This window comes from Mus caroli, unplaced genomic scaffold (genome assembly GCF_978045245.1).
Source record: "Mus caroli unplaced genomic scaffold, Mus_caroli_1 scaffold_7, whole genome shotgun sequence".
Taxonomy (NCBI): domain Eukaryota; kingdom Metazoa; phylum Chordata; class Mammalia; order Rodentia; family Muridae; genus Mus; species Mus caroli.
In genome coordinates this window covers 26,592,762-26,617,230 of record NW_028227262.1, presented here as the reverse complement: position 1 = coordinate 26,617,230, position 24,469 = coordinate 26,592,762, and the positions used below count along the sequence as shown (strand labels likewise).

Here is a 24,469-nt window from a genome sequence, read left to right as displayed (position 1 = left end):
TGGAGGCCAATTTTCATCCTTTTGCTGAGGAAAAAAATATTTAATATTTTGTATAAGGAATAGTGCCCAAGGTACAGTCCTGACCTCAGCCCCACACGCTCCTGTTTTGTGAAGCTGTGGGACAGAGCAGCGATGGGATGGGAAAGGGGGTTGAAGATGGGAACAGTTGGGAGCGGGGGTGCAGAAAGAATGGCAACAGCCACATGTGTCACTCAAACACTTCGTCCCTGCAGCAAAACCGATACCAACCAAGTGTCTATGATGGCTGGTGACCCTGCCATGGATGCAGAAGAAATATTCAGTATTAAGGGAGAAAATGAAACAGAAAACTGAGCTACAGCCACAGTGAGACTCCAGGAGAGTACCAGGTTTGCTGCTTCTGTCATAAGCTAGGAAAGCTGACCTCTCCCATAGGGAGGCAAACCTACATGTCATCCATTTCCTTGCCTTACCATACAAGACATTCCTCCTTGGAGAAGTGAAACCCTGGCTAGTCACTCCACTCCAGGATAAGGCTAAGCAGTCCTAGTCTCTAGTCTGCCTGCCTAAAAACTGGATTAGGGTAGGTGTGAATAGTGAGAAGGTTTTTATTAAGTGAAACCCAGAGACGGTATCAAAGCTGTCACCATGTAGCACCAGCAACCAATCCTTGGAGTTCTGCCTCCAAACCCCACAGGTCACACAAAAGGAACAGCTCTTCCAGGTTATAACCTGAACAGCCAGGCCTTCTGCCTTAGTCTGAATTGTGCAGAGGGTCACTTAGGTCTCCTTGAGGACATTGATCTTGGCACAGATCTTGAGAGCAGGACCTAGTTTGATGTTCATGGCACTCATAAGATGCTCTTCTTTAAGTAATAAAAGGGCCTGTCCATCAATCTCCTGGGAACGGAACTCTTCCGCAATCTCTTGGCAGCCTACAAGGAAAAGTTGGGAACATACGGGAAACCGGATGGTAGCATTAGGAGAGGGAAAGAAATTAAAACAGGCCTAGTGATGGCTAGCTAGTCCAACACGCTGTCCTCAGTTCAGTAGTAGACAGGTCTGAGGCAAGCTTTGAAAGCAAGTGAAATTAAGAGCTGCTGGCTACTCCATAGAACATCAAGCAAGTAACAAGTTCATCAAATAAGTAACCTCAAAACTCTAAGAGATGAAGAAAAACTACACTCACAGTTTAACACTGGCAAAAAGATTAACCGCTTTTCCAACATTTTCTCAGAGGGACAAGTTCCAAAGAGCAATGGTGTTTAATGGGGGCAGTCCTGCCTTGAAGAAAGTCAAGAAAGGTCTTTCCTAATGGAAGCCTCTGGAAGTCATGTGTGCTCAGTTACTCACCAAACAGACATTATCCAAAACCTCCAACTGAGAAACATGATTAATTCAAAGTAAAAACCAAAGAACTATGGACACTGATCAATGGTGTCGGCCGAGGAGGATTTAGTAAACCACACTATAGGACAGAAACTGCCAGACACAGCCCAGCAGCTTACACGTCAGCCTGGTGGGACGAGCTAGGGGAAATGTGGACCTGGTTCTGCTGAAGGGCCAACCCCCACACCCTCACCCCCACTCCCCTCCCACCTCCCGTACCTTGCAGAGAAGCAATAAACTCGTAGACCTCCTCGACGCTCCATTGGCTAGGATTACTGGACAAGAACACGGGATTGATGCCCTGTAACTCTGGCGTGGATGGTGTTGTAATGGTGTTTCCTAGATCACGTTCTCCGTGCCCGGCTCTTACTGACAGTGGCCCAGGAGATGTTGGAGAGAGCGCTTCATCATAGCTGGAATTATCTGATCCTCGGCTAGAGTCCTCTTGACCCTTGAGAGGAGAGAGCACAACAGTGAGGCCAGTTCTCGTCCCAAAAACAGCAGGCCACAGGAAAGCTTTGTCTCAACAAGTGAACTAAAGCTGTACTTCACTTGCAGATGCACAACTACTCTAAAGAACCGTTCAAGGGTTGGAGAGATGGCTCAGTGGGTAAGAGCACCCGACTGCTCTTCCGAAGGTCCGGAGTTCAAATCCCAGCAACCACATGGTGGCTCACAACCATCCGTAAAGCGATCTGACTCCCTCTTCTGGAGTGTCTGAAGACAGCTACAGTGTACTTACATATAATCAATAAATAAATCTTCAAAAAAAAAAAAAAAAAAGAACCGTTCAAGTGTGAACTCGCTGAGTGTTCCCTGATTATTTCAAGTGTAGTAAAGGACTCATGGATGTACAAACTTGTAGTCAGATGAAAGGAGACAGGACAATAAAGTCGGTGTCAAACTAGAATTCTGAGAGTTCTGTATCTAGGGCTTTTACCTAAGGAAAGGAACTCCAGGGGAGGGGGTATTTTACACGCTAGCTGGCTCTGCAATAGCAGCTCACCCGATGGCGCTTGCCCTGGATCTTAGCACGAGCAATATCAGAGGAGCTGCGGCGGGGTCCGCGCCTCCGAACACGTGCATAGCTGGCTTCCTGAAACTCCTTCATTTTTTTCCTCTTCAAGCGGAACTGGTGGCTACAGCTCACATTGTACCTACAGATGAGAGACATACAAGATTGCTGTCACGGTGCTGTGGAAATGACATACTAACGTGAGAAACAGAATGAAAAGCAAAGAGGGATACATATCAGCTCTAAGAAGGGACAGCATTCAGTGGGAAAGCCCATGAGGGTGAGCTGGCTGGTGGCTGCAGTACCTCTTTGCACACGTCATGGAGCAGAACCTCTTAGAGCCTCGAAACTGCTCTGCTGGGGCGTACTTGCCACAGTACTCACACTTGAGGAGATTTGCCTTCTTCTCTAACTCTGGAAAACAAGGCATTCCTGACTTACCACAGGCTCCTGCTGCCCCTCAGTTATTATTAGGCCCAGAGCTCGGTACTAATTTTCCTCAGGATTTTCTGCAAAGACCTACACAGTCTAACTGAAAATCCCTAACACCAAACACCCTAAAGGCTTGACTCTCAAGAAGTATATGAACTGGTATACAAGTACAGCCTATAATCCTAGCACACAGGAAATGGAGACAGGAAGGGGACTATGTCCTTAAATGGTATAAAATAAGCCAACCTGTTCCTTAACTTGGTAAAATTCCCTTATAGTTCTTTTGTATAGTCCACATGCTTAGCAGAACATATCTGTGCATAGACAGACCTTACCTAAATCCTTCCTTTAAGTAAACAAGGACTGACTGGGTGGGTGTGGATGTGTGGGCAGTAGGTGTGGTGGCCCTGTGTCTAATCCCCAGACTTAGGAGGGTCTGAAGTTAAAGCTCAGTCAGGTCTATGTGGTGAGACCTTGTCTCTAAAGAATGAAATCTAGGGATGTTGTTCATTTGTAGAACTTTTGCATATGTGCTACACCCTGGGCTCAATCCCCACCTTCATCAAGCATCTCCATGACCACCCATTACTTACCTACAGAGGGGCTGTCTCCCCCCAAAGGGCCACTTGACTGACTCTCATTCAGCCCTGTCGGAAGGCCAGCCTGCAGTGGCTTCTCAGTTTCTTTCAGGAACTGAGAACATCCGACCTGTTCCAGAGAAAGAGCAGTTAAAGCAGTCTAATCCCTTTCTGCACTCTATAGCCTTTTGAAGTCCCCTTGTCTCTGCTTGGATGAGCTCTGAGTTGATGGCCAAATCTGCCTCTGAGGGAATCTCCTTCTTTATTTTCTTAAGACTTTTTTCTTTGAGAGGGAGGTGTAGGTAGTGGGTTGAGGCAAAGTTCAATTATATGGCCCTAGCTATCCTGGAAGTTGCTAAGTAGACCAGGCTGGCCTTGAATTCAAAGTTCTGTCTGCTATTCTGTCACCTAAGGGCTCAAATTAAAAGTGTGTGCCATGCCTAGCCAGGTGTGCAGGAATATAACCAGAGTCAGATACTCAAGAGCTGGAGTTGGTATAATTGGTGGCATGGGTGCTGGGACCACAACTCAGGTCCTCTGAAAGAACAGTATATTCATTTAACTGCTGAGGCATCTCTCCAACCCCTCGACCTTTCAAGATGGCAAACTGCATCTGAAAGGATGACCTTTCCTCCACAAAGCTGCAATGAGTGCAAGAGTCAAGATCACTGGGTTTTGCTCCTGGTTTCCTTCATTACAAAGTGACTTAATGGACTCAACCAAATACTATAGGTTAAAAGCCATCTTTCTTCTGTTCTCTGTATTTTCACTTTCTGGCCCACAAACTTCCCCTATGTCCCTCACCCTCTAACTAAATAGGCAGCATAATGAACCATTCTCTAATGATAAAATAGTTGTACACTTCCTTCTTCTAGAGGAATGTGAGGGGAAAAAAAAATGAGATCACCTCCCCCTTCCCAGTCCCACTTTAAGGCAGGGCCTGCCCTCACCGGAAAAGGCTCTGCTCCTTCCTGGATAACAAAGCCTTCAATGATGTGCGTGAGAATCTGGGGCTTCACAATGGCCTGTGGGGGTTTTGAGTCACCCATTTGTCTGGACACCAAGGCCAGAGTAGGAGGTGGTGCTGATGGGGTAGGGGCCAAGGCTACTAGATCACTGTTTGGAGGATTAGCATTCAAACTGGCCACTGGTTCAGCTTTCTCTGAAAAACAAGCACACATATTAAGGAGCACGTAGATGACTCAACTCACCTGCCCATTACCAAGCCCGATCCTACACAACACACCCATCTCTCATCACTGCCCATGGAGCCCATGATCTGTATCTACTTATTGCTCACCAAGTTCTGGCCCATTTTCTACTAAATTAGATTTATCTTTTGACTCACTGAGAACACTTCTTTGTTCTCTGGCACCAGTAAGATTTTAGAAGTTGGCTACTCACCTCCAAGACTGTTCTTCTCCTCTATTACCTTTGGACTCTCTGCTGCTGGGGAGGCCTTTGTAGGAAGCACAGAGGCCAATGCGGAGAGGTCATCTCTCTCCTCCTCAGACTCAGCTTTGCGTTTCACAGCCAAGGTCTGGGCTTTACCCTAGAGAGGAATAAACAAGAAAGCAGCTATGATTTAGGTGTAAGGAAAACTTTAACTACATACTTCCTGAGAACATTCCCAGCTCCAGATGCCCAAATCTGTTTACTTCCTTTGATACACTAAACTTCTTGGTCATTCCAATATGTGTAACTTCTGCATCAGGACAAGAAAAGACATCAGTAAGTCCTGGCTAGGGACTGAAAGACTCATTGTAGACGAACTAAGAACTGTTGGCTTTACAAAGACAGATCTGGGTAAAGAGCTCTTGATGGAATTAGCATATATATAAACACCCTAAGATAGTAACAAATTTAGGAATTTGAAGTGTAAACAATATATATATATATGTAAATAACATATATAAACATATAAATATATATAAACATCTCACTCTTTTAAAGAGAGAGCATATGCATGCCATCCTTCACCTTCCTGACTCTTCATCTTCCTATTAAGGTATTGCCACTCAGCCCCAGGCCGCTAGGATGTGGATGGGTGGCAATACCTTCAAAATGACTAAGCATCACTCACCGGCAGGTGCACCGACTGCATGTAGAAAGCAGCAGGGACCTGGGCCACAACAGGAGAGGAGGCTGTAGGCCCACCCTTTACCACATGTGCTGTCCCCTGCACAGGAGCAAGGGTCATCCCAGCAGCCAATGCAGGAGGACATTCTTGAAGTGCACCAGGAGCCGCCTGTGATGAAGGTGGCGAGGAGGCCAGATGAGCCTGGCCAGGCTGGACTGCTCCTGGTATTCCACGGGGAGTAGGTACAGCAGCAGCCAGCTGTGCTAATCCCAAAGCCTGTGCTTGGGCTGAGCCTGGCTGCCGGGTACCGACAACTTGCACAGGGATATGTGGTGGTGGCTGCTGTGTAGCTGACATCTTAGCAGCTCCTAGTTGAGGAGGTTTGATAGGAGCTACAGCAGGTTTGGACTGAATGGGGATGGGTGGTTTAGAGGTTGGTTCAGGTGGAAGAGTCAGGGGTGAAGACTGAAGCATGGGTTGGACCACCAGAGTCTGGGCTTGCTGTTGTGATTGGGAAGGTGGGACCTGCTGAGTAGGTGGGACCTGGGGTGGCTGAGGGGCAGTGAGGGTTGTTCCTTGCTGCTGCTGCTGCTGTTGCTGTTGTTGCTGCTGTTGCTGCTGCTGCTGCTGCTGCTGGGACAACTGGAGGTGTGTGGCTGTGTGAAGCAGCTGGGACTGGCGGTGCTGGAACTGTTGCTGGTGGTGGATGGCAATCTGCTGCTGGATCACCACTTGCTTCTGCTGGAGGTGGATCTGCTGCTGTTGCTGAATCAGTGAATGGGGCTGGATCTGTGTGTATGTGGCTATGTGTGAAGCAAGCCAGAACGGAACAAAGGAGAAAAGGAGCAGACAATGATAATCCTTCTACACTAAACAAAAGCATCTTTGTAAGATATACCTCAGGTAAGACTCAATGAACGGAAATCTCACTAGATGGGAAGCAGACAGTGACCGGAAATCTAGCCTCCATGGAGCTACGGAGCTTGAACATCACTTCATTCATACTCTTTCCTCTCAGTCAGACCTTACTGACCACCTCAGGACAAAGATCTCAAGGGCAAAAACGAAGGGCACAGCCTTGAAGCTCAAGTACTCAGGAGTCCTCAGGCAAGTCAAGGTCTGCCTAAGCAATTTAGTGAACTGTTTTTCAAAATACAAAGTTAAAAAGAAAGACAGGACTAGGTGTAGCTCTGCGACAGAAACTTGGCTGAGCATATTCAAGGCCTAGATTCAACCACAAGTAGAACAAAAAAGAAAGAAGGGAGGAAGGAAAGAAGGGAAGGAGGGAGAGAGGGAAGGAGTGAGGGGGAAAAAAGGAAGAAAGGATAAAAAGAAAGAAAGGCAAGAAGAGATGAGTGGAGGGTAGCCCCTTAAATCAGCAGTCACCTTCAGTCCTCTCTATTATTTACTTTGCTATAACCACCCTGCTCTTCCACTCAGACTGAGTAGAGAATGGCTGACTCCTCCTTCATTATCTCAAGGCTGACACCATGTTTATTTATTCTGACACCTTAGAACTCATTCTGGTGTTTAACACAGAAGATGTATTTAATCATCACCAACAGAATAAATACCCAAAGTGAAAAGTGTCGCCATCCTCTATGAACGCCTCCATTCTTCACCAACAGAATAAATACCCAAAGTGAAAAGTGTCGCCATCCTCTATGAACGCCTCCATTCTTCAAGTTCCTGACATTAAGTAACCACCTAAAGTCTTAAGAGCAGACAGAGCCTCTGACCACTGTCTCCTCTGCTGCAAACTGGGGCTGACAGTCTCTGACCTTCATTTACCGGACTGTCCAAACAACACACAAAGCGTGCTCTGAAAGCACTCTGGGAACAGAAAGCTAAGGTATCTAAGTATCTAAAATTGGTAATTTTTGTGATGAAAGTATTCAATTACATCAATGATTAATTAGCATGATGGAAACAAACAAAAATCCAAGTAGATACATTAACTATGTTTGACCCAGTCTCAAAGCAAATACAAACTAGGGTTATTATTATTAATTCAAGTTTGTCCTTATCATTGATACAAACAACCACAAGGCAACCACACATGAAGCCACAGCTCCACTTGCTGGTCTTACGTGTTCTTAGGTATTTATACTCTAGTTACCTGACCTGCCTACTGAAAAGAGAGAACTCATCCTTTACTCAATACCATAAGTAATTTAAGTCTGCCTTTCAAAGATATATCTCTAGCGCGTTTTTCAATCCCATCAGAATTGAGTGAAATGAAGAGAAACTACACAAAGTACTTTATACGTACTTTGCTGCTTGGAGGAAACCAGGCTCTCCATCCATTCCCTATCCTGTCTGAGCTAGCATGTTCAAGACTGGCAAGATTCTCTTTTCTTCTGCTACTCCGGATCCAGAGCTGTTTGGGTTTTTGTTTGTTTGTTTGTTTGTTTGTTTTTTTAAAGTATTTGTGCGTGTTGTGGGGGGCTCTAAATATTTCAAATTACTTCTAGGAAATGAATGACATCATGAGAGGTGACACCTTACCTGAACTAATAAGCGTCTGGCTGGGGGCAGGTGTGGCTGTCCGAGTCAGGTTCATGCCCACACTCTGCTGGCCACTCCCATCTGCTTCTGCCTTCTTGGCTGCTGCACTTTCTGCCTCCGTTTGGCTTCCTTGGCTCACAGTCACTGTTTGAGCTGCAGGTAAGGGCTGCACCACTCCTGTGCCCTTCCGGGGACAGCTTCCACCAGTCAATCCTGAAGAAGGCAACTGACCTAAACCCCCAGGCGCCTGGCCACCTCCACCTGGACCCATGGAGCCTGGGAGGCTATTCCCACTGCCTCCACCGGCTTGACTAAGGTTGAGTGACTGGCCTGAGGCCCCAGAAGAAGCCTGGGCCACCGCTAGGGCCTGGCTAGAAGTCTGGGAGAGGCCAGAAACAGGAGAAGCTCCAGGAGGGATGGCCTTCTGAGTGGAGCCTGGCATTTGGGGTCCTTGAGCTGAAGCCTGTTGGTTCCTCACTGCCAAGTTCTGCACCTGGAAGATATTAATATATATATACATGTGTGTGTATGTGAGTGTGTGGAGGTTCCGGAGACTGACTCATAAGCTGAAAACTTACACATTAACATTCCACAGCCCACCTAACTGAGCCCTGACTTCTACACCAATTAGGTCCTTTCAGTCTCTCAAAGAGCTTCTTTTTAAACACATTGTCATATACTATCAAGTCTATCATCAAATTTCAACAAAATTCCTTCGAAATACATCTCTGACTTTCTCTTTCTTCATATTCACTTAGCATCTATTGAATACCTACTACACATCAGGTACTGGCTTGGATAGTGGAAATGCAAGTGTTAAATGCTCTCGCTACATGGTTTGTTAGAGCAGAAAATCAGTAAGTATAACCCGACAATACACACATAAATATAAACCAACTTTACAGGAGAACAGAAAATCAACTCTGACTGGGAAGCCAAAGTCTTCTAAAACAGATGATGTCTGTCCCGAGGCTCAGAGGGTGCACAGGCAAGGGAAAGACCTAAAGGCATACCGAAGCCACAGAACCAAAACATAATGTCATGTTTTAATATAAACATTTCATTATGTTGAGTTACAGGGAACAGAAAAATAAGAAACAAGAAAGGTGGCTGGCGCTAGGGAGATAGAATGGCACTCTGCTAGGTCACTATGCCTGGAGTGTTAACAGTCTGAACTGTAACTTAATTATTAACAGTCCCAGAATATTACAGTGCTGGCCATGAACTCAAAGGGGGAGAAAAATAGCTACCTAGATGATTCTATTTATCAGAATACTATCACAATTAATCTTAATAATAATCAGAACAAACATGATAAAATCTGTAGCTGACCCCGTTTCTTAAAAATATTGTGAGGGAAAAATTGTCACCACATCTTAATGATGACTGTCGTCACCATACCCTACTGATGACCTTCCACACGCTTACACACCCACTATCCACACTAGAACTACACAAGAGATACTGTACACGGGTATACGCAGAGATGGGTCACGCAGAGTAACAATCCGAACCAACAATCACAGAAGAGAACTATATTCAGACAACAGAATATTATACAAAAATTAAAATTATAAATAATGACTAGAAAACAAAAGTATCTTGACAATATGCTGTGAAGAAGGCATTCTCAGGGCAGGTGCAGAGCCACGCTCCTGCTGTCCATGTTACTGAGGCCGAAGGCAAGAGGAAAACAAGACCATCATTCAAGGCTTGCCTGACCAACAGCAAGATTTTGTCTCAAAACACAAATAAAACTGTACTCTCAGCCGGGTGTGGTGGCGCACGCCTTTAATCCCAGCACTTGGGAGGCAGAGGCAGGCGAATTTCTAAGTCCGAGGCCAGCCTGGTCTACAGAGTGAGTTCCAGGACAGCCAGGGCTATACAGAGAAACCCTGTCTCGAAAAACCAAAAAAAAAAAAAAACCTGTACTCTCAAAAAGATTATATAGTTAAGTTTCCTATAACTTTAAATACAAATAAAACACGTATTTCAAAATACATAACAATATTTATAGTACATACTACTGTCTATATGTTGTTATATGCATGTATGAATGTAAACACATGATATCTAGAATCTGCTTCAAATTAATCCATAGTCAGAGGGCAAGAGCCTATATGAAATGGTCGCCTATGAGTAATTATTGAAACTCAATGGTAAAAACACATTATATCTCATGTATACATTTGAATTTCCCATTAAAATTATTTTCAAAGTAAATTTTAGAACTACGTAAAGAGATAATAAAGCTATATTAAAGGGGACCAAGGAAAGGATGACCCTAGAAATCAGTACATAAACTCAATACCAGGACACACACAGTGAGAAAATGTTTCTTACATTGTTTTTGGTTTGCAACACTGGGGATTCAACCAGGGCCTCTTTTACATACAAGGCCAGCACTTCACCACTGAGCTCCACCCCAGCCTGCCTGCTACTTCTAGTAAAAAATAACAGAGTAGAAGGCTAGAGAACCGGCTAAGGGCACCCACTCATCTTGTAGAGCACCCCCACTCAGTTCCCAGCCCTAGTGGATGTGCTGCACATAAACTCATGCAGGCACACACATACTGAATCTCTTAAACAGTGAGCCCTGAGAGGAACAAGAGTAAGATGGTAATAAAGCACATCACTAGAACCAATCAAACTCAGTGTAGTAGAGGGACAATTCTTTTTTAAAAAAGGCAGTAACAAAATACCTTTCCTGGGTGTGTGTGTGTGTGTGTGTGTGTGTGTGTGTTTACATGAATGTATATGTGGGTACAGGTACACATGAGTACACATGCATATGTAGGTCAAAAGCCCCACTGTGCAAAACTCCTCAGGCACCACATTCAAAAGCTTTTCTGAGACAAGGTTTCTCATTGTCCTGGAACTTACATACTGGATGGACTAGGCTAACTGGCCAGGGAGCCAAGGATCCATCTGCTTCTGTCTCACCATGGTTGGAACCACAAGCAAGCACTACCATGGCTGAGTGGTGCTATACTCTGTTTCCCAATGTGGCTGTGAATATGGAAGTCAGGTCCTCACGCTTCAGGAGTGCTTTACCTGAGCTATCCCTGGGTTGGTTGGTTTGTTTATCTGTGTTAAAGTCATCTTGATAGAAACATGGAAGAAGATTTGACTTAAGTCATGGAAGACCACTTAGGAAACCAGAAGAGTACAGCCAGGTGAAGCAGGGACTTGAATCCAGAACAGTGGGAGAGAGAAGGCCAGCTTTGCAGAAGTGCCCAGAATTCTCTTCAGTGGGGGTAACTAGACTGGTTAGCCAGCTTCTCTTCTGCAATGGCTATTCCACTTTTCCACTCTCCCCTAGACTCAGAACTACCCTCTCTGCTCCCCTCCATCTCTGCAGAGACAATGAAGACCCCATCCTCCTTGCATTACCAGACCCTATTTTCACTCCCTCTTCCTCCTACCAAGGGCAATCCTCTGCTTGGATCCTTGTCTTCCTGCTTTTCAAGATTGTCAAAACAACTCTCTTATGCTTGGCTCTCTTAGCCTCTCCTGGCTGTGTGATCTGCCTGTGCCCCTCTCCCTGCCTGTTCCCCCTTCCCCAGCCTCATCTTCCTTTCCCCCATGACTAAATTCTTGTGCATTCACTATACCGATTCACACTCTCCATAGATGCCTCAAACTCAATATGCCTTCAAGTTCAATCCCCCTCCAACTCCTCTAAAGTAGCTCTCCCTCCAAACAAATCTATTCTTGCTTTCCTTTTTACACTGAAAAGAAATGAGTGGCTTCCACCCCTACACCCATGCCCACCCCAGTCTTTAAGATCCTATTCCTTTGTCTTCGTGTTACTACAGTCTAGACTTTTTTCCTCTCCTCTTTGTTGTTCTTTCCTGCTCCCCGCTTTTCTAGGGTTTATCCCAACCATCTGAGCTCCACTACATGCTCTTCAGTCGGTATGCTCTCCATGACAACTGCTTGTTTTGTTTGGTTTAGTTTTCCGAGACAGGGTTTCTCTGTGTGGCCCTGGCTGTCCTGGAACTCACTTTGTAGACCAGGCTGGCCTCAAACTCAGAAATCCTCCTGCCTCTGCCTCCTGCGTGCTGGGATTAAAGGCATGTACCACCACTGCCTGGCTCATAACAATTTTTAATATTTCCTTAACTTCCATAGACATGTCATTCATGTCTACCATTTTCATGTTTAGCTCCAAGCTAGCTCTCCTAAACTCAAGGATCATGCCTAGGGCTGCTGTCTCAGTATCACATGCATGTCTCAAAAACATCTCTAATTTGGCATGTCCAAACTGAACTTCAACCTAATTCCTCTTCTGCAGCGTTCATCCCAGAAAGAGCACCAACCGCTCTACAGTGCCACCTCAGGCCTCACACCTGGCACTCCTTCAGTTCCTCAAATTCTGAACCAGTTCCCTCTACTTTCAATAATTCTTGCTACTCTCATATTCATGGGCTCCTCCATCTTCATTGCTGTGCACCCAAACACTATCTCTCTCCTAAATTACTCTTTTCCCTAGTAACACATACAACACAGCTCCCCCCGTTACTTTCATACTAAAGCCTTTTTATAGTGTTATAAACCTTTATAAAGCTTTCTAATTACCTTTGATATAAGGTCTAAAGTCCTAAACAAAGCCCCAAAGCCCTGTGAGGTAAGATTCCTTCCAATAATCTAGTCCTCCAAGAAAATAAGCCATCTTGTAATTCCTCAAGCAAACCAACTCTTCTTTAAGATCTTTATAAATCATGTTCTCCAGGCATTCAACATCTCCTCACATCCATGCATGGCTAACTTCTATAAAGCCCATTTTAAATGTCACCTCCTTGGTCTTTAGCCCATCCCATGACTAAGTAAATTCCCTTCTTTATTCTTAGAATGACTTATCCTTGCTAATGAAGCAGTTAGTATGCTACGTAGGTAACTATTTGCTTATAGTACTTTAAAGGGCATACTCTCCATAAATGTAGTTATCATGACTTTCCTAAGCATCCAAAACTACACAGTGATAACAGATAGCTAATAATAAGTTAATAATCTTAAATATTGAGTCCAGATATGATACAAGTACTTAAAATCAACTTAATCAGTTCTCACAGCACATCATATATTAGATATACTCTAGCTATGAAGAGATCACAGTAGAAAAGCTAATTTGTCCAAGGTGATCTAAATTACGCAGTTAAATGCAGGGCTGGTGGCCTAACCCAGACACCAGGTGCACATTCTAGCCACTATGCTCATACTGAGTGTCGATGGATGGATGGATGGATGGATAGATGGGTGGATGGATGGATGACTGGATGGATGGATGGATGGATGGACGGACAAACATTGCAGCCTCTATGCTCATACTGTCAACTGATGGATGGATGGATGGATGGATGGATGGATGGATGACTGGATGGATGGATGGGTGGGTGGATGGGTGGGTGGATAGATGGATGACTGGATGGATGGATGGATGACTGGATGGATGGATGGGTGACTGGATGGATGGATGGGTGGGTGGATGGATGACTGGATGGATGGATGACTGGATGGATGGATGGATGAATGAATGGATGGATAAACTAGAAAACTGATATGAAAACACAACCAGCCTCCTCTTTGTCTTCTACTGCTTGAACAGCTTGTAAAGATATTTTATATCTAGATGACCCCAAAAGGTCTTTTAGCTGGCACATGTTCCTTGATTTTTTCTGAAGTATTTTTCTTTTTTTTAATATTTATTTATTATTTATATGTAAGTACACTGTAGCTGTCTTCAGACACACCAGTAGAGGGCATCAGATCTCATTATGGATGATTGTGAGCCACCATGTGGTTGCTAGGATTTGAACTCAGGACCTTCGGAAGAACAGTCAGTGCTCTTAACCTCTGAGCCATCTCTCCAGCCCCCTGAAGTATTTTCCTTATTCTGTTCATCTGTTGTCCTACAGCCAATAATGGTCTCTGCTATCCATAAAGTGTGTTGGGGTTGGGGGATGTTATTGAGGGTTTTTGTTTTGTTTTGGGGGTTTGGGGTTTTTTTGGGTTTTTGTTTGTTTTTTTGGGGGGGTTTTTTGATTTTTAAATTTTTTAAGACAGGATTTCTGTGTAGCCCTGGCTCTCCTGGAACTCTCTCTGTAGACCAGACTGGCTTCAAACCCACAGAAATCTGCCTGCCCCTGCCTCTAGAGTCCCAGGCACCACCACTGACTGGCTGACTATAAAATTAACTACAACCTCCTTTCCTTGGCTTTTACTCTCCTCCACCATTAGGCTCACTGTCTCTTTGCTATGTTTTTGAGAAAACTGGAGATCAACCCAATAGGCATGACAGGCTCTACTCAGAGCCACATCAGAGTCCTGCTGTCCCGACTCCCCAGCCTCCTCTGGGGTCTGATTTCTGTAAATGAATGAATGGTGCCCTCAGAGCTGCTCATCTTCTTCTTCAGTTCTCTCCTCACTCCAAATCAATCAGGGGTCCCTAAGACTCCACTCAAGTATCCTGCAAAGTAACGTAGCCAGTTCTGGAAACTCAGGGGTTACTCAGGGTTAGCGGCACTTAGTACAACACTGCTGCCCCCTTAAGCTCTTGGAAGATTTGGCTCATCTCTCTTCAGTGCTCCAAAACTAAACACATATCCAAGCACAATACATTACGTAGTTTTTGACAGACTAGATGAATGAGACAACCATTATAAGCCCCAGATTACATCTCATACATGTTTAAAATTAAAATATATGTATTTTGGGGAAAGTCACAAAAAGCAATGGGAAGAAAGACTTTACTGAGGAAACATGAACAGGAATAGGAGACTGAAAGTTAAGAACTGTAGTAAGTCAAGAGCAGGAGCCAAACATCCTACCAGCAACTCAGCCAGGCCTACTTCACATCTAACTTAAACAGAATGAGGGAATTCTAATTCTGAACAACATCCCTATCGTCACGGGACATTTCTATGAGGGAATTAAAAGATTCAATAAAACTAAGCTGCAGAGGACAAAAGGATGCCCTGAAAATCAACGTGTACTCTAAGTCGTCCAGATCCATAGAGATCTTTTCAGGTGATTCTACTTCCTTCTTTAGCTCAAATCAACTCAAATATTTTAAGGGAGTCTTTATCTATAGGAGGTGAGGAAAGGGAAGCTGAAACAGACACAAAATAAGAATTGTAAAAAAAAAAAAAAAAAATCAATAACGGGGCCAAGTGTGGGGCCTGGCCTATGGTCATCCCCTTCATGCTCCCGGGCTTCTCCACAGTAAGTGGTGCCACTGACCTGATCTGCATCTGCATGAACTCCAGGAGACTGAGCGGGTGGCACCTCCTGCTGGACTGCAGCCACTGCCCCATTAGGCATCAGGATGAGCTGGGAGGCAAGAGGCACATTCCGGCCCAAGGTCCGGTTAACCTGCAACAGGTTGCCCAGCTGTGGCTGGCGAGGAGAGGAGGAAGGAGAGTAAAAAGAAAAGGAGAGAAGACAGAAGAGATGGAAAGAAAGAACCACAAGACAAAAAACAGCAAGTATTAAACAGCTGAGCCTGCACCTTTCCACACCAACCCAAGAACCTCTCCTTCTCCAAATGTGAAGAATCATCCAGAAGGAAACCTAGAACGTGCAGAAGACTACGAATGATAACAGAGTCAAACATCAAAGACAATTAGACAGTGAGGATTTTAGAACACATAGTTCTACACAGAAATAGACTAGCTGAGAGATGCCTACAATTTGTGTACCCAAGTTACATGTTTAAGAACTAGACTACACCTAACACTGATCTATCAAATATCAATATCACATCTTCCAGCAGAGGCTCTCAATGCTATCTAAAAGCATCTTTAAGGCATGGGAAGTAGATCGGCTTGTCTGAAATAAAACAGCTTTCAGATGAGGGGAATTGCCCAGGGGGTGAGCACTTGCCTACTATGCATGAGGCCCTGGGTTCCCTCGATAGCACCGAAAAAAACACCTTCACGCTTTGCCAAAAGGTAAATTATGAACTATGCCCCTAGGACAATGGTGGCTGTGGCTGTGACTTACCCGCAGATACATCTGGGCCTGGGACTGGTTGAGAGGTGGGGAAGTGGTGTTCCCCAGCAGCACAGACTGCGTCAGGGTGGTAGCACTGGGGGAGCTCACACTCTGCGATCGGCTGATGAGCTGAGCAGCTGACGTGGTTGCAAGATTCATCTGCACAGTACAGAAAGGAACCGGGACTGAGAACTCGAGGGGAAACCAAAGAAAATACACAGCTGACAACTTGAGAGTAACCATCAAGAACAGGATGTTACTTTCATGAAGTCAAGGGAAATAAATAGTAACTTCCATCCAAAACTTCACTCTAGCTACTTTGAAATATTACCAAAGCAAACAGACAATCAAAAAGAAAGCAAGCCCACAATTACCAATTTTAATATTTAAGCAGGCAAAGGAAAGAAATGAAACAGGTTTTCTTTCTCTGGAAAAGCCACCTTTCATTTGTTATCTCTTCTTCTCCAAGAATTTCTCCTTCCTTCCTTATGCTTGCCTTTTAAAGACTCCTGTATAATAGGTCGCACATAGTAGTGCACATCTGTAATAGCAGCACTCAGGAGGACGAGGCAGGAGGATCAAGTATGAGGCCAGTATGGACTAGCTAGGGAAAGTCTGTCTGAAAACCAAGACTCCTACACAGGTTTGAATAGGTTCCCTGGTCGGTTGTTTGTTTTGTTGCCAATCTGTACTGAAGAGCAATAAATGCCCAGTTATGACTCAATCTACCTCCTGGATCAGCTGCAAAGACCAGACCTTGACAGACACCGCCCTCAAAGATAGACAGTACTCACCGAGGCCTGGGTGGTAGCGGTCTGCTGCTGTGCAGTGCTGCTGTTTGGGGAGCTAGCCTGACGACTGGCAGCAATCGTGGCCTGTTCAAGGGGAAGCATAAGAGAAACAATGAAGAGACTATGTCTCCCTGTCTTCTAGCATTAATTCATGAACAAAACAGACATTTCAGATAAGAACAGACACTGTATGTTGGAGTATGGAAAAAACACATCACTATCCGTGATATATCACATGACCACATAAGCCTGCCCAGGAACATCAAGGCAGACAGACAACCTGTACTCTGCTACTCCAGTTTCAGCCCACATCACAAGTCACTGACAAATCTAATGCAGTATCGTCCAACACAACATCAAATGAGCCATTTTCTACGACGTATACATAAAAAGTATTAAGCGGGATGATAAAAATTTCAGTAACTTATTTAATACATACAAAATAAATATTACCATTTGGGAGAGGGATGGCAGATGGGACCGAAACCAGAGTTTTACCCATTTAAAGTATATGCTTTACCTCAGAGATCCAACTCTGTCCCCAAATATAATCAGCGAAACATTAGACTGACACAGACATTACTGAGATTTCTTACCTTCTTTCTGTCAACTGACAGCTTCTAAAATCTCAGGATCACCTCGATTTGAACTAGCCACATTTTAAGTACCCAATAGCTACATATGGCCGGTAGCTAACATATTAAACAGAACAGGTCTACAACACAGCTATTCCACCTCTAAAGAGTCTCCCACAGCTCACACTGCAACCTTAATCTAAGAACCATCCTTTCTCCAAAGAGTACAGGTGGCAAAGGAAGGCTTTGGTGTGGGATGCAGTCCGCCCCAAACTGCTCCCCTACCCTAACCTTGCAATGCCTCCCTCCCCCCACCTCCTGTGCCATGGCTGCTGACCTCTCACCTGCTGGACAGCTGCCAGGCTATGCAGTTGGGCATTACTGAGCTGTTGCTGGAGCATGAACTGGTGGAAATATTGAGCCGCATTAGGTTGCCGCTGCAGTGCTTGCAGAGCCTAGAAGACAGGATACAGTGTTCAGAACCATCACTCCTAACTCCCATGTGCGTCACTGTTGCAAAGGGAGTCAGGAAGGAGAGGAACAATAGGAGACAAAGGACGACCATCATCAGCATCTGATTTGTCCTTACAATGTTGGATTCAGTAGTCTACTCAGCCATCTAAAACAGCAGAGACAATTGATTCTATGGTCTCTCCTCACATATAAAGAAAAGCAAACCAATATATCACAAGATCTAGACAAACTACAAATAAATGGGATGCTGACTAATATAAGGAAAAGAAGCTAGACATGGAGGCAGATGCCTATAATCCCAGCACTCAAAAAATGGAAGCAGGAAAATGATGAGTCCCAGGCCAGCCAGGCTAACAGAGTAAGCCATGTCTTAAATAAATAAATATACAAACAAATAAAAGGAAAAAGCTATATACCATAGGTATCTAGCATCCAGATACAGATCCTTAAGTATTTAAGAGATAGATGATAGAAACACAGTCTGAACAATTCTACCAAGAAAAACAGTAGTGACTTCTGAACAATTCTACCAGGCAAAACTCTCAAGCGATTGACACTTCCAAATATCTACTGTAAAATGTCAATGGCTATTTATAAAGCTGACAGTGATCATTTTAGTGTCAACTAGATTTTCCTATGTTCTTATTCTTTAATAATTACAACCATTCCACCAAAGTCTTTTAAGAAAAATACTTCAGGGGGCTAGAGAGATGGCTCAGCGGGTAAGAGCATTGACTGCTCTTCTGAAGGTCCTGAGTTCAAATCCCAGCAACCACATGGTGGCTCACAACTATCTGTAATGAGATCTGATGTCCTCTTCTAGTGTGTCTGAGGACAGCTACAGGGTACTTATGTATAATAATAAATACATCTTAAAAAAAAGAAAGAAAGAAAACTGTTTCATTTAAAGAAAACTGTTTCATTTCCAAACAGGATATTTAAGGTATAAAAGTTGCTGTTTGTCCAAAAGCAAATGTCTAAAAAGGTCATTGATACTTCTACTACTCAGAATAATGTATAAGGCCCAAAACTGAACACTTGACTACTGAGGCAGGAAAGGAAGCTGTGTGGGAAGAACACCTGTAGCACAGCCCCGAGGAGCAGAGCTCAGCTCTCAGAACTTAAACAAAAGGTCAGGTGCAGTGGTGCACATCTGCAATCCCAGCACTCTTTATGACATGGCAGATGGAGACAGAAGTGACCAGAAGCTCAAGAGCCAACAGCACCTGTATATACTGCACAGCATAAACTCATTTGTGTCCTCTGACCTCCACATACACAGCACTATACACACACATGCATACGCACGCACGTGTGCACACACACACACACACACAAGTGCGTGTGTGCACAAATAGTAAGTAGATATTTTTAAACAACGAAAAGAAATGGTTAATTAAAATCTAATTAATACCCTGAACCTTATTTATTTATTCATGTGTGAACTTTATAGTATTTCACATTGAATCAATGAACTGCACTCTTCAACTCTATCTTTTTGAAGTTTTATTTCAAGACAGGTTCTCACCAAGTTGCCCAAGCTGGCCTTGAACTTGGTACATTGCTAAAAGCAAAAACAAAATGACCAAATTTCACTCTGGGTTTGCTTGCTCTAACTTTGTAAACTGCTAAGATTCTGAAGTGGACCTACTCGGACAGAATCTGAGGATGAGGATCCTCTGGTATCTTTGCCTAACTCATGTCAATACTCACAGAGCTCGGCCACTCAGCTGAGCCTCACCTGCACTGCTTGCCGTTCATACAGGGACATCTGTGCTATCTGGGGCCGAGAGCTGGCCCCTGAGCTGGAACTCCCATTGGTTGAACTAGAGTTCTGCTCACTCTCCGTTTCCATGATAGCGTTCCAGGGTCCCCAAGAATGGCGCTCTGACTCAAGCCCTAGACAGAATCAGTAAAAGATTAAAGTTAGACCTTGAATGGAAAATGTCATTTCATGGCATTATTATTCAAAATCACAGTAACTCCACAAAGTATCTAAGACTCTTCCTCTGAGATCTTAGAACTCCCAAGTCTGTAATTTATCTTCCTCACTCCATCTTTTCATGCTCGTCACTGGTTCAAAAGGAAAAACCTTTCCATTCCCCCTCCTGGCTACCATTAAATAAAACACCAGACTATAACAAGCCACCTCACAACCCTACAATACTAAAGCCACCTTATGTCCCCTAGCACGTTCCAACAGTTCACACTCCACCCATTCAAAGCTTGCTGTTACTTGTATCTCCATCTATCTATGGTTCTCATGCTAACAATGGACAGCATTTCTGGTGAAGCCTCTAGGTGCTTTCGTTCCTTGGCCCCTACAGACCCTTCACCTCTGCTGTTTTTATAGTGCTGTATGGTAAATATCACAGCCCCCATTTTATAGTAGAGAGAACAAGGATCTTCTCTGTATCAAGTCTTTACACTACTTTGTCTCTTCCCAGAACAAAAAAAGCAAACAACAACAACAACAACAACAACAATCTGTCATCAAAGCAGTGTCACTCGGTGTGAGCATTCCCTATCCTCATTTCACAGAGGACAGTCCTGAGATACTGACGAGGTAGACAGAGTGGACAGGTCATGGAAGTGGATAAATGTTGGGGACACAGAGCTAGACTACTGCCCAAATATCCAAAGTAGCTGACTGGCTGCTCGCCAAGCTCCTAATTAAAGCCTCAGGGCTGTTACTTCTCCTTATATAACTCCAGTGTCCCTATTAGCAAATAAGGCAACAAAGCTTACATACTCCCAAGTAAGTAGCATTCTAACTGAGAAGAGTAAGATTCAACTTTACTAAGGTGTAAGAATTTACCCTCTGGCAGCTACATTAAAACCAGCAAAAATACATAAATAAATTAATTAACAGAAAAATACATATCAAAAAAGGAAAAGAAACAAGAGAAGCAAGCAGAAACACTCTTCTAACGCGGCTGAAAATGACATCATTTTACTCCTTAGTTTTCATTCTTTCGTTAAACTTACACTGTGTATTCTTTATTTTTGATACACTGAGCTACTAGAACTATCAGGTCTCCCAAGTACTATTTGGCTTGGGAATAGAAAAGTCTGACCATAATTTCTGCTAGGGGCTATCTCTAGTTTCATTAGATGAATGGATTTATCTCAGGAATGCATCCCAAACAAGTAAACAAAAGTCAAAGTCTCAACCTTGGCCACTGAAGTTGAGTTTTCTCCAGATTCTCTTCCCGGCATCACTACATCACTTAACTGTCTGGGACCGAACAAATGCCACTCCACACACAGATAAAATGGAAGAGGTACAGAGAGGATATTCTATCAACTTCAGTCTACCTTTCTCCCCACATCTTTTGCCAAAATATCAAAGCACTAAACAGATACAGACCCATGAATCCTCAATATCAGCATGTGAAGGAAAAAAAGTGGGTAAGGATTAGAGGCAGCATGGCACAGTTGTACAGATTACTGGACTTATCTCACTGGACTCAGAGATGTAAGACCCTGTTACTTGCAATAGAGCCTTATATAAAACACGTTCATCAATTCGATGACCCCCTCATTTCCCCCAGATAGTGAAACAGAGAAGGGCCAATTTTAAAGTCTTTTCACCAGGGAACCTGCCATCAAAAACCTCGCAGGCACACAAATCTATGTCTTAAAATCCTCATTTTTCAATGAATGTTGTGAGTTCCAGATTCAATATAGAAAGTGAAGAGAGCACACCGTTTAGGTGGCAAACTCAATTAAGAATTAAAACTAAGAGTCAAAGGCCACCCTAAACGTTCCCCTTTTGGGTGTGGGTGTGTTTAAGGACTCAACTGGGGAAGACGCACACCGATGGGAAGGAACTAGAAATTAATACTGAGGTAGACACACTACTGGGCCTATTGGGTCAGGTGTTGGAAGAAGTCAATACCCTTGAGTATAAAACTCTGTTGCAGTAAGAATGGAGTGAGAAGCAAGGGTTGAGGGGCGCCTCGGAAAGACTCCCAAGGGTTCTTGTTCTTCACAGAACCGTGATTAAAAAAAAAAAAAAATGCAGTTCCAAAGAGAAATCAAACACACCAGGAGAAAGGGGTGGATACAGTGCTGTGCCCGAAGCGAGCGGACTTGGTAAGCAGGGAAATGTATATTCTAATAGTAGGGGAGCCAAGCAGGGGAGGCACAGAAGTCGAGGAACTGGGAGATCGGGGAGCCCGGCGGAGCGCGAGAAGCAGGGAGAGAACCAGACAGCATGCTCGGATGGAAAGACCAAAGTCTGGGAAGGGAGAAATGAATGAGAAGGCGAGCGGTCAGAGGCAACGAGGTGACGGACAGACAGCACCGAGCACAGCGAGCGCAAAGCACGAAGACCGGGACGCGCAGCACCCAAGCACCGCAAAGCGCAGCAGAGCGGGAGACAGGAGCGCGGCTGGGGGAGGTACCTGGGCGTTGCACACGCCGAGGTGGCTGAGGAAACATCCCCGCGCCGCCGAGACCCCGGGATGCGGCCCCTCCCCGGCCCGCGGCCGCCCGGTTACCTTCGCGCCCGGCTCCGCACCCGAGTCCTCGCGGGGGGCGTCCACCTCAGGGCCGGGGGAGGGGGGGGTCGCTCGGCCTCGGCGGCGGCGCGCCGCCTCCTCCCCTTCCTGGAGGGGCGGGGGCCCAGGCGCGGTGGGAGGTGCCCGGCGCGGCCGCCGCTCCCCGCCCCTCCCGCCGTCCGGGTGCTGGCCCCGCCGCGGCTCCGCCAGGCCGGGGGCTCCCGCGGGCCTGTCACTTCCTGCCCCGCCGCGAGAGTGGGGGGCCGAGGCCGGGGGGGCGCGGGCCGGCGGGGAGGGGGCTGCGGGGAGGTGCTTCCGGGGCAGCCGACCCCTCCTCCGGCCCGCCCCCTCCCCGCGCCCGCCCTCCCGCGCGTCCCTCGCTTCCTGTCGGCGCCCGTTGCCATGGCGACGCTGCTCCCGGGCCTCCGCGCTCTAGGCCCGAGTGGTTTTTTGTTTTTTGGGTTTTTTTTTTTTTTTTTTCCTTTTTCTCCCCCTGGCTCTGGCTCTCTTTCTCCTCCTTTCTTCCCCCCTTCTCTCTCTTCGAATTCCGCTCGCCGTCTGAAAGCACGAAGCTAAGAAAGCGCTGGCCTCTAGAGGGGGACTCACCTCGGAGAAGAGAGGGAGATGGGGAGAGGGGAGGGAAGTGACGTGAAAGGGGGTGAAAAAGAAGGTATTTTCTGCAGCTTCTGGGAATAGGGGCTAGAAAGAAAGGATCAAAGGGACCAGCAGGCACAGAGGGAGGAAGCGGAGCAAAGACCCTTGAGAACGACGGCCTGTGAAAGGAAATAGAGCAAAGGGAAGGAAAGAGGAGAAAAGAAAAACTTTGAGATTGAGGGAACGGCAAGAGAATGCTGAGTGTTTAATCCCTCGCCTCAACTCCCAAGAAGGCGGGAAACAACGCCACGCAGAAACTGAACCCGTTAGAAGCAGCAGTTCATTAAAAAGCAGGAACCTGAAGCAACTTGCTTTGAATAATACTTAAGTCTGTGACGTCAGGGTTGATTGTGTGCTTCGGAATCTCTTTAAGTCACACCCACACGTGAAAGAATCACAACACCCAAAACAATGGAAAAGGCGGGGTGTAAAGAGATGAACAATGGTGCTGCCTTTGGGAAGGCTGAGCATATGGTGGGGGAGGCGCGTTTTATTTGTAACACAAATTTAACAGGATTTAATTATTCTCAGTCTCCCAGAGCTCTTAGAACACCTACTGTGTGCCGGCCACTCTTGGAAGCTTTTTTTTTTTTTTTTAAACCAGAGCACTGATAGCAAAGACATCTGCTCTCCTTAACCTTTTACCTGCCGTAGGGTGTTACCTTGTGATAATAGCTGGGATTTGTGCTTTATCTGTAGTCTTTTGCTAACCTCAGCCATAATTAGTTGTTTTCTCGAGCCCACGCTTCATTGACAACCCAGGTGTAATTAATTTGTATTTAGAGGGGGAAAAAAAGAGGCATTCTCATTATAAATTGATGCATTTGTGTTTGTTTCAACTCCCTCTCTTAATTGGTATAGCCAGATCTCCGCAAAGTAAGATCTTTAGGAGGCTTCTAGGAACCAGTTAAACGGGTATGCAAATCCCAAAGGGCAGCCAAAGGACTGGAGAGACAGGAACATGGGTGTGGAGAGGTGAAAGGGTTTGCTGCCAGGCCAAGGATGATAGGTGTTGGCTGGGGATGAATGGGAACTTTCTGGCAAGGAGATCTGGTGGTTAAAAAACAGGTGGAGCAGGACCCACTTCGAGATTCAAACCTAGAACTTTGGCAGGTCAAGGTTAAAGCTTCCTTGCGGAGACTTACAAATGGCTTATTGAGCCTCAACAGTATTTAATATCAAAGAAGAACAACCTAAAGATGACCTAAAGATGTATATACCCTGCCAGGATAAGAAACAGGGCTTCTATAGGAAAACTCAACATCAGTGAGTCTGGATATGATCTGTAATATGTAAGCCTAGAAGAAAGCATCCAGATGCCAGTGGTTATGGCCTTATTTCCCCACCTATAGGGTTTGTATAGATTATCAAGGCCCTTTCCCATTGTGCTCCATCCCCCTTAACAATGAAGAATTGCTAATAGAGCTACCTCCCACCTCAAGTTTTTTGGTTTTTTTCTTTCCTTCTTTCTTTCAATCCAGTACCGTTGGTTTC

General features: G+C 45.1%; 1 protein-coding gene across 4 annotated transcripts; it reads right to left on the bottom strand.

The window, feature by feature from the left end:
- Positions 1–19: 19 nt before the first annotated feature.
- Phc1 (polyhomeotic homolog 1) lies at positions 20–22,948 on the bottom strand. Of its 4 annotated transcripts, none has more exons than XM_085839970.1 (15): positions 22,928–22,948; positions 19,558–19,715; positions 17,687–17,797; positions 16,771–16,851; positions 15,986–16,135; positions 15,224–15,379; positions 7,982–8,474; positions 5,477–6,276; positions 4,798–4,945; positions 4,344–4,555; positions 3,409–3,523; positions 2,689–2,797; positions 2,375–2,525; positions 1,588–1,819; positions 20–914 (listed from the first exon to the last, which is right to left on the bottom strand). In XM_085839970.1, exons 2-15 carry the CDS (start codon positions 19,669–19,671, stop codon positions 760–762), a joined length of 3,027 nt encoding a protein of 1,008 aa, XP_085696096.1. In that variant the 5' UTR covers positions 19,672–19,715; positions 22,928–22,948; the 3' UTR covers positions 20–759. The 4 variants fall into 4 exon arrangements, with proteins under 4 accessions (XP_085696096.1, XP_029334317.1, XP_021021070.1 ...); XM_029478457.2 differs by lacking the exon at positions 22,928–22,948 and adding an exon at positions 22,226–22,562; XM_021165411.3 differs by lacking the exon at positions 22,928–22,948 and adding an exon at positions 22,322–22,561.
- Between the last annotated feature and the right edge of the window lie 1,521 nt (positions 22,949–24,469).

Bases quoted from the DNA above. Each gene is read 5' to 3' on its own strand.
- Phc1 (XM_029478457.2), bottom strand. From the start codon at position 22,262: ATGTTTCCTCAGCCACCTCGGCGTGTGCAACGCCCAG. The intron at 4,556-4,797 runs GTGAGTAGCCAA...CTTGTTTTTCAG, and splicing joins GGAGAAGAACAGTCTTGGAG to AGAAAGCTGAACCAGTGGCC. The intron at 915-1,587 runs GTACGGGAGGTG...TTTTCCTTGTAG, and splicing joins GTTTATTGCTTCTCTGCAAG to GCTGCCAAGAGATTGCGGAA.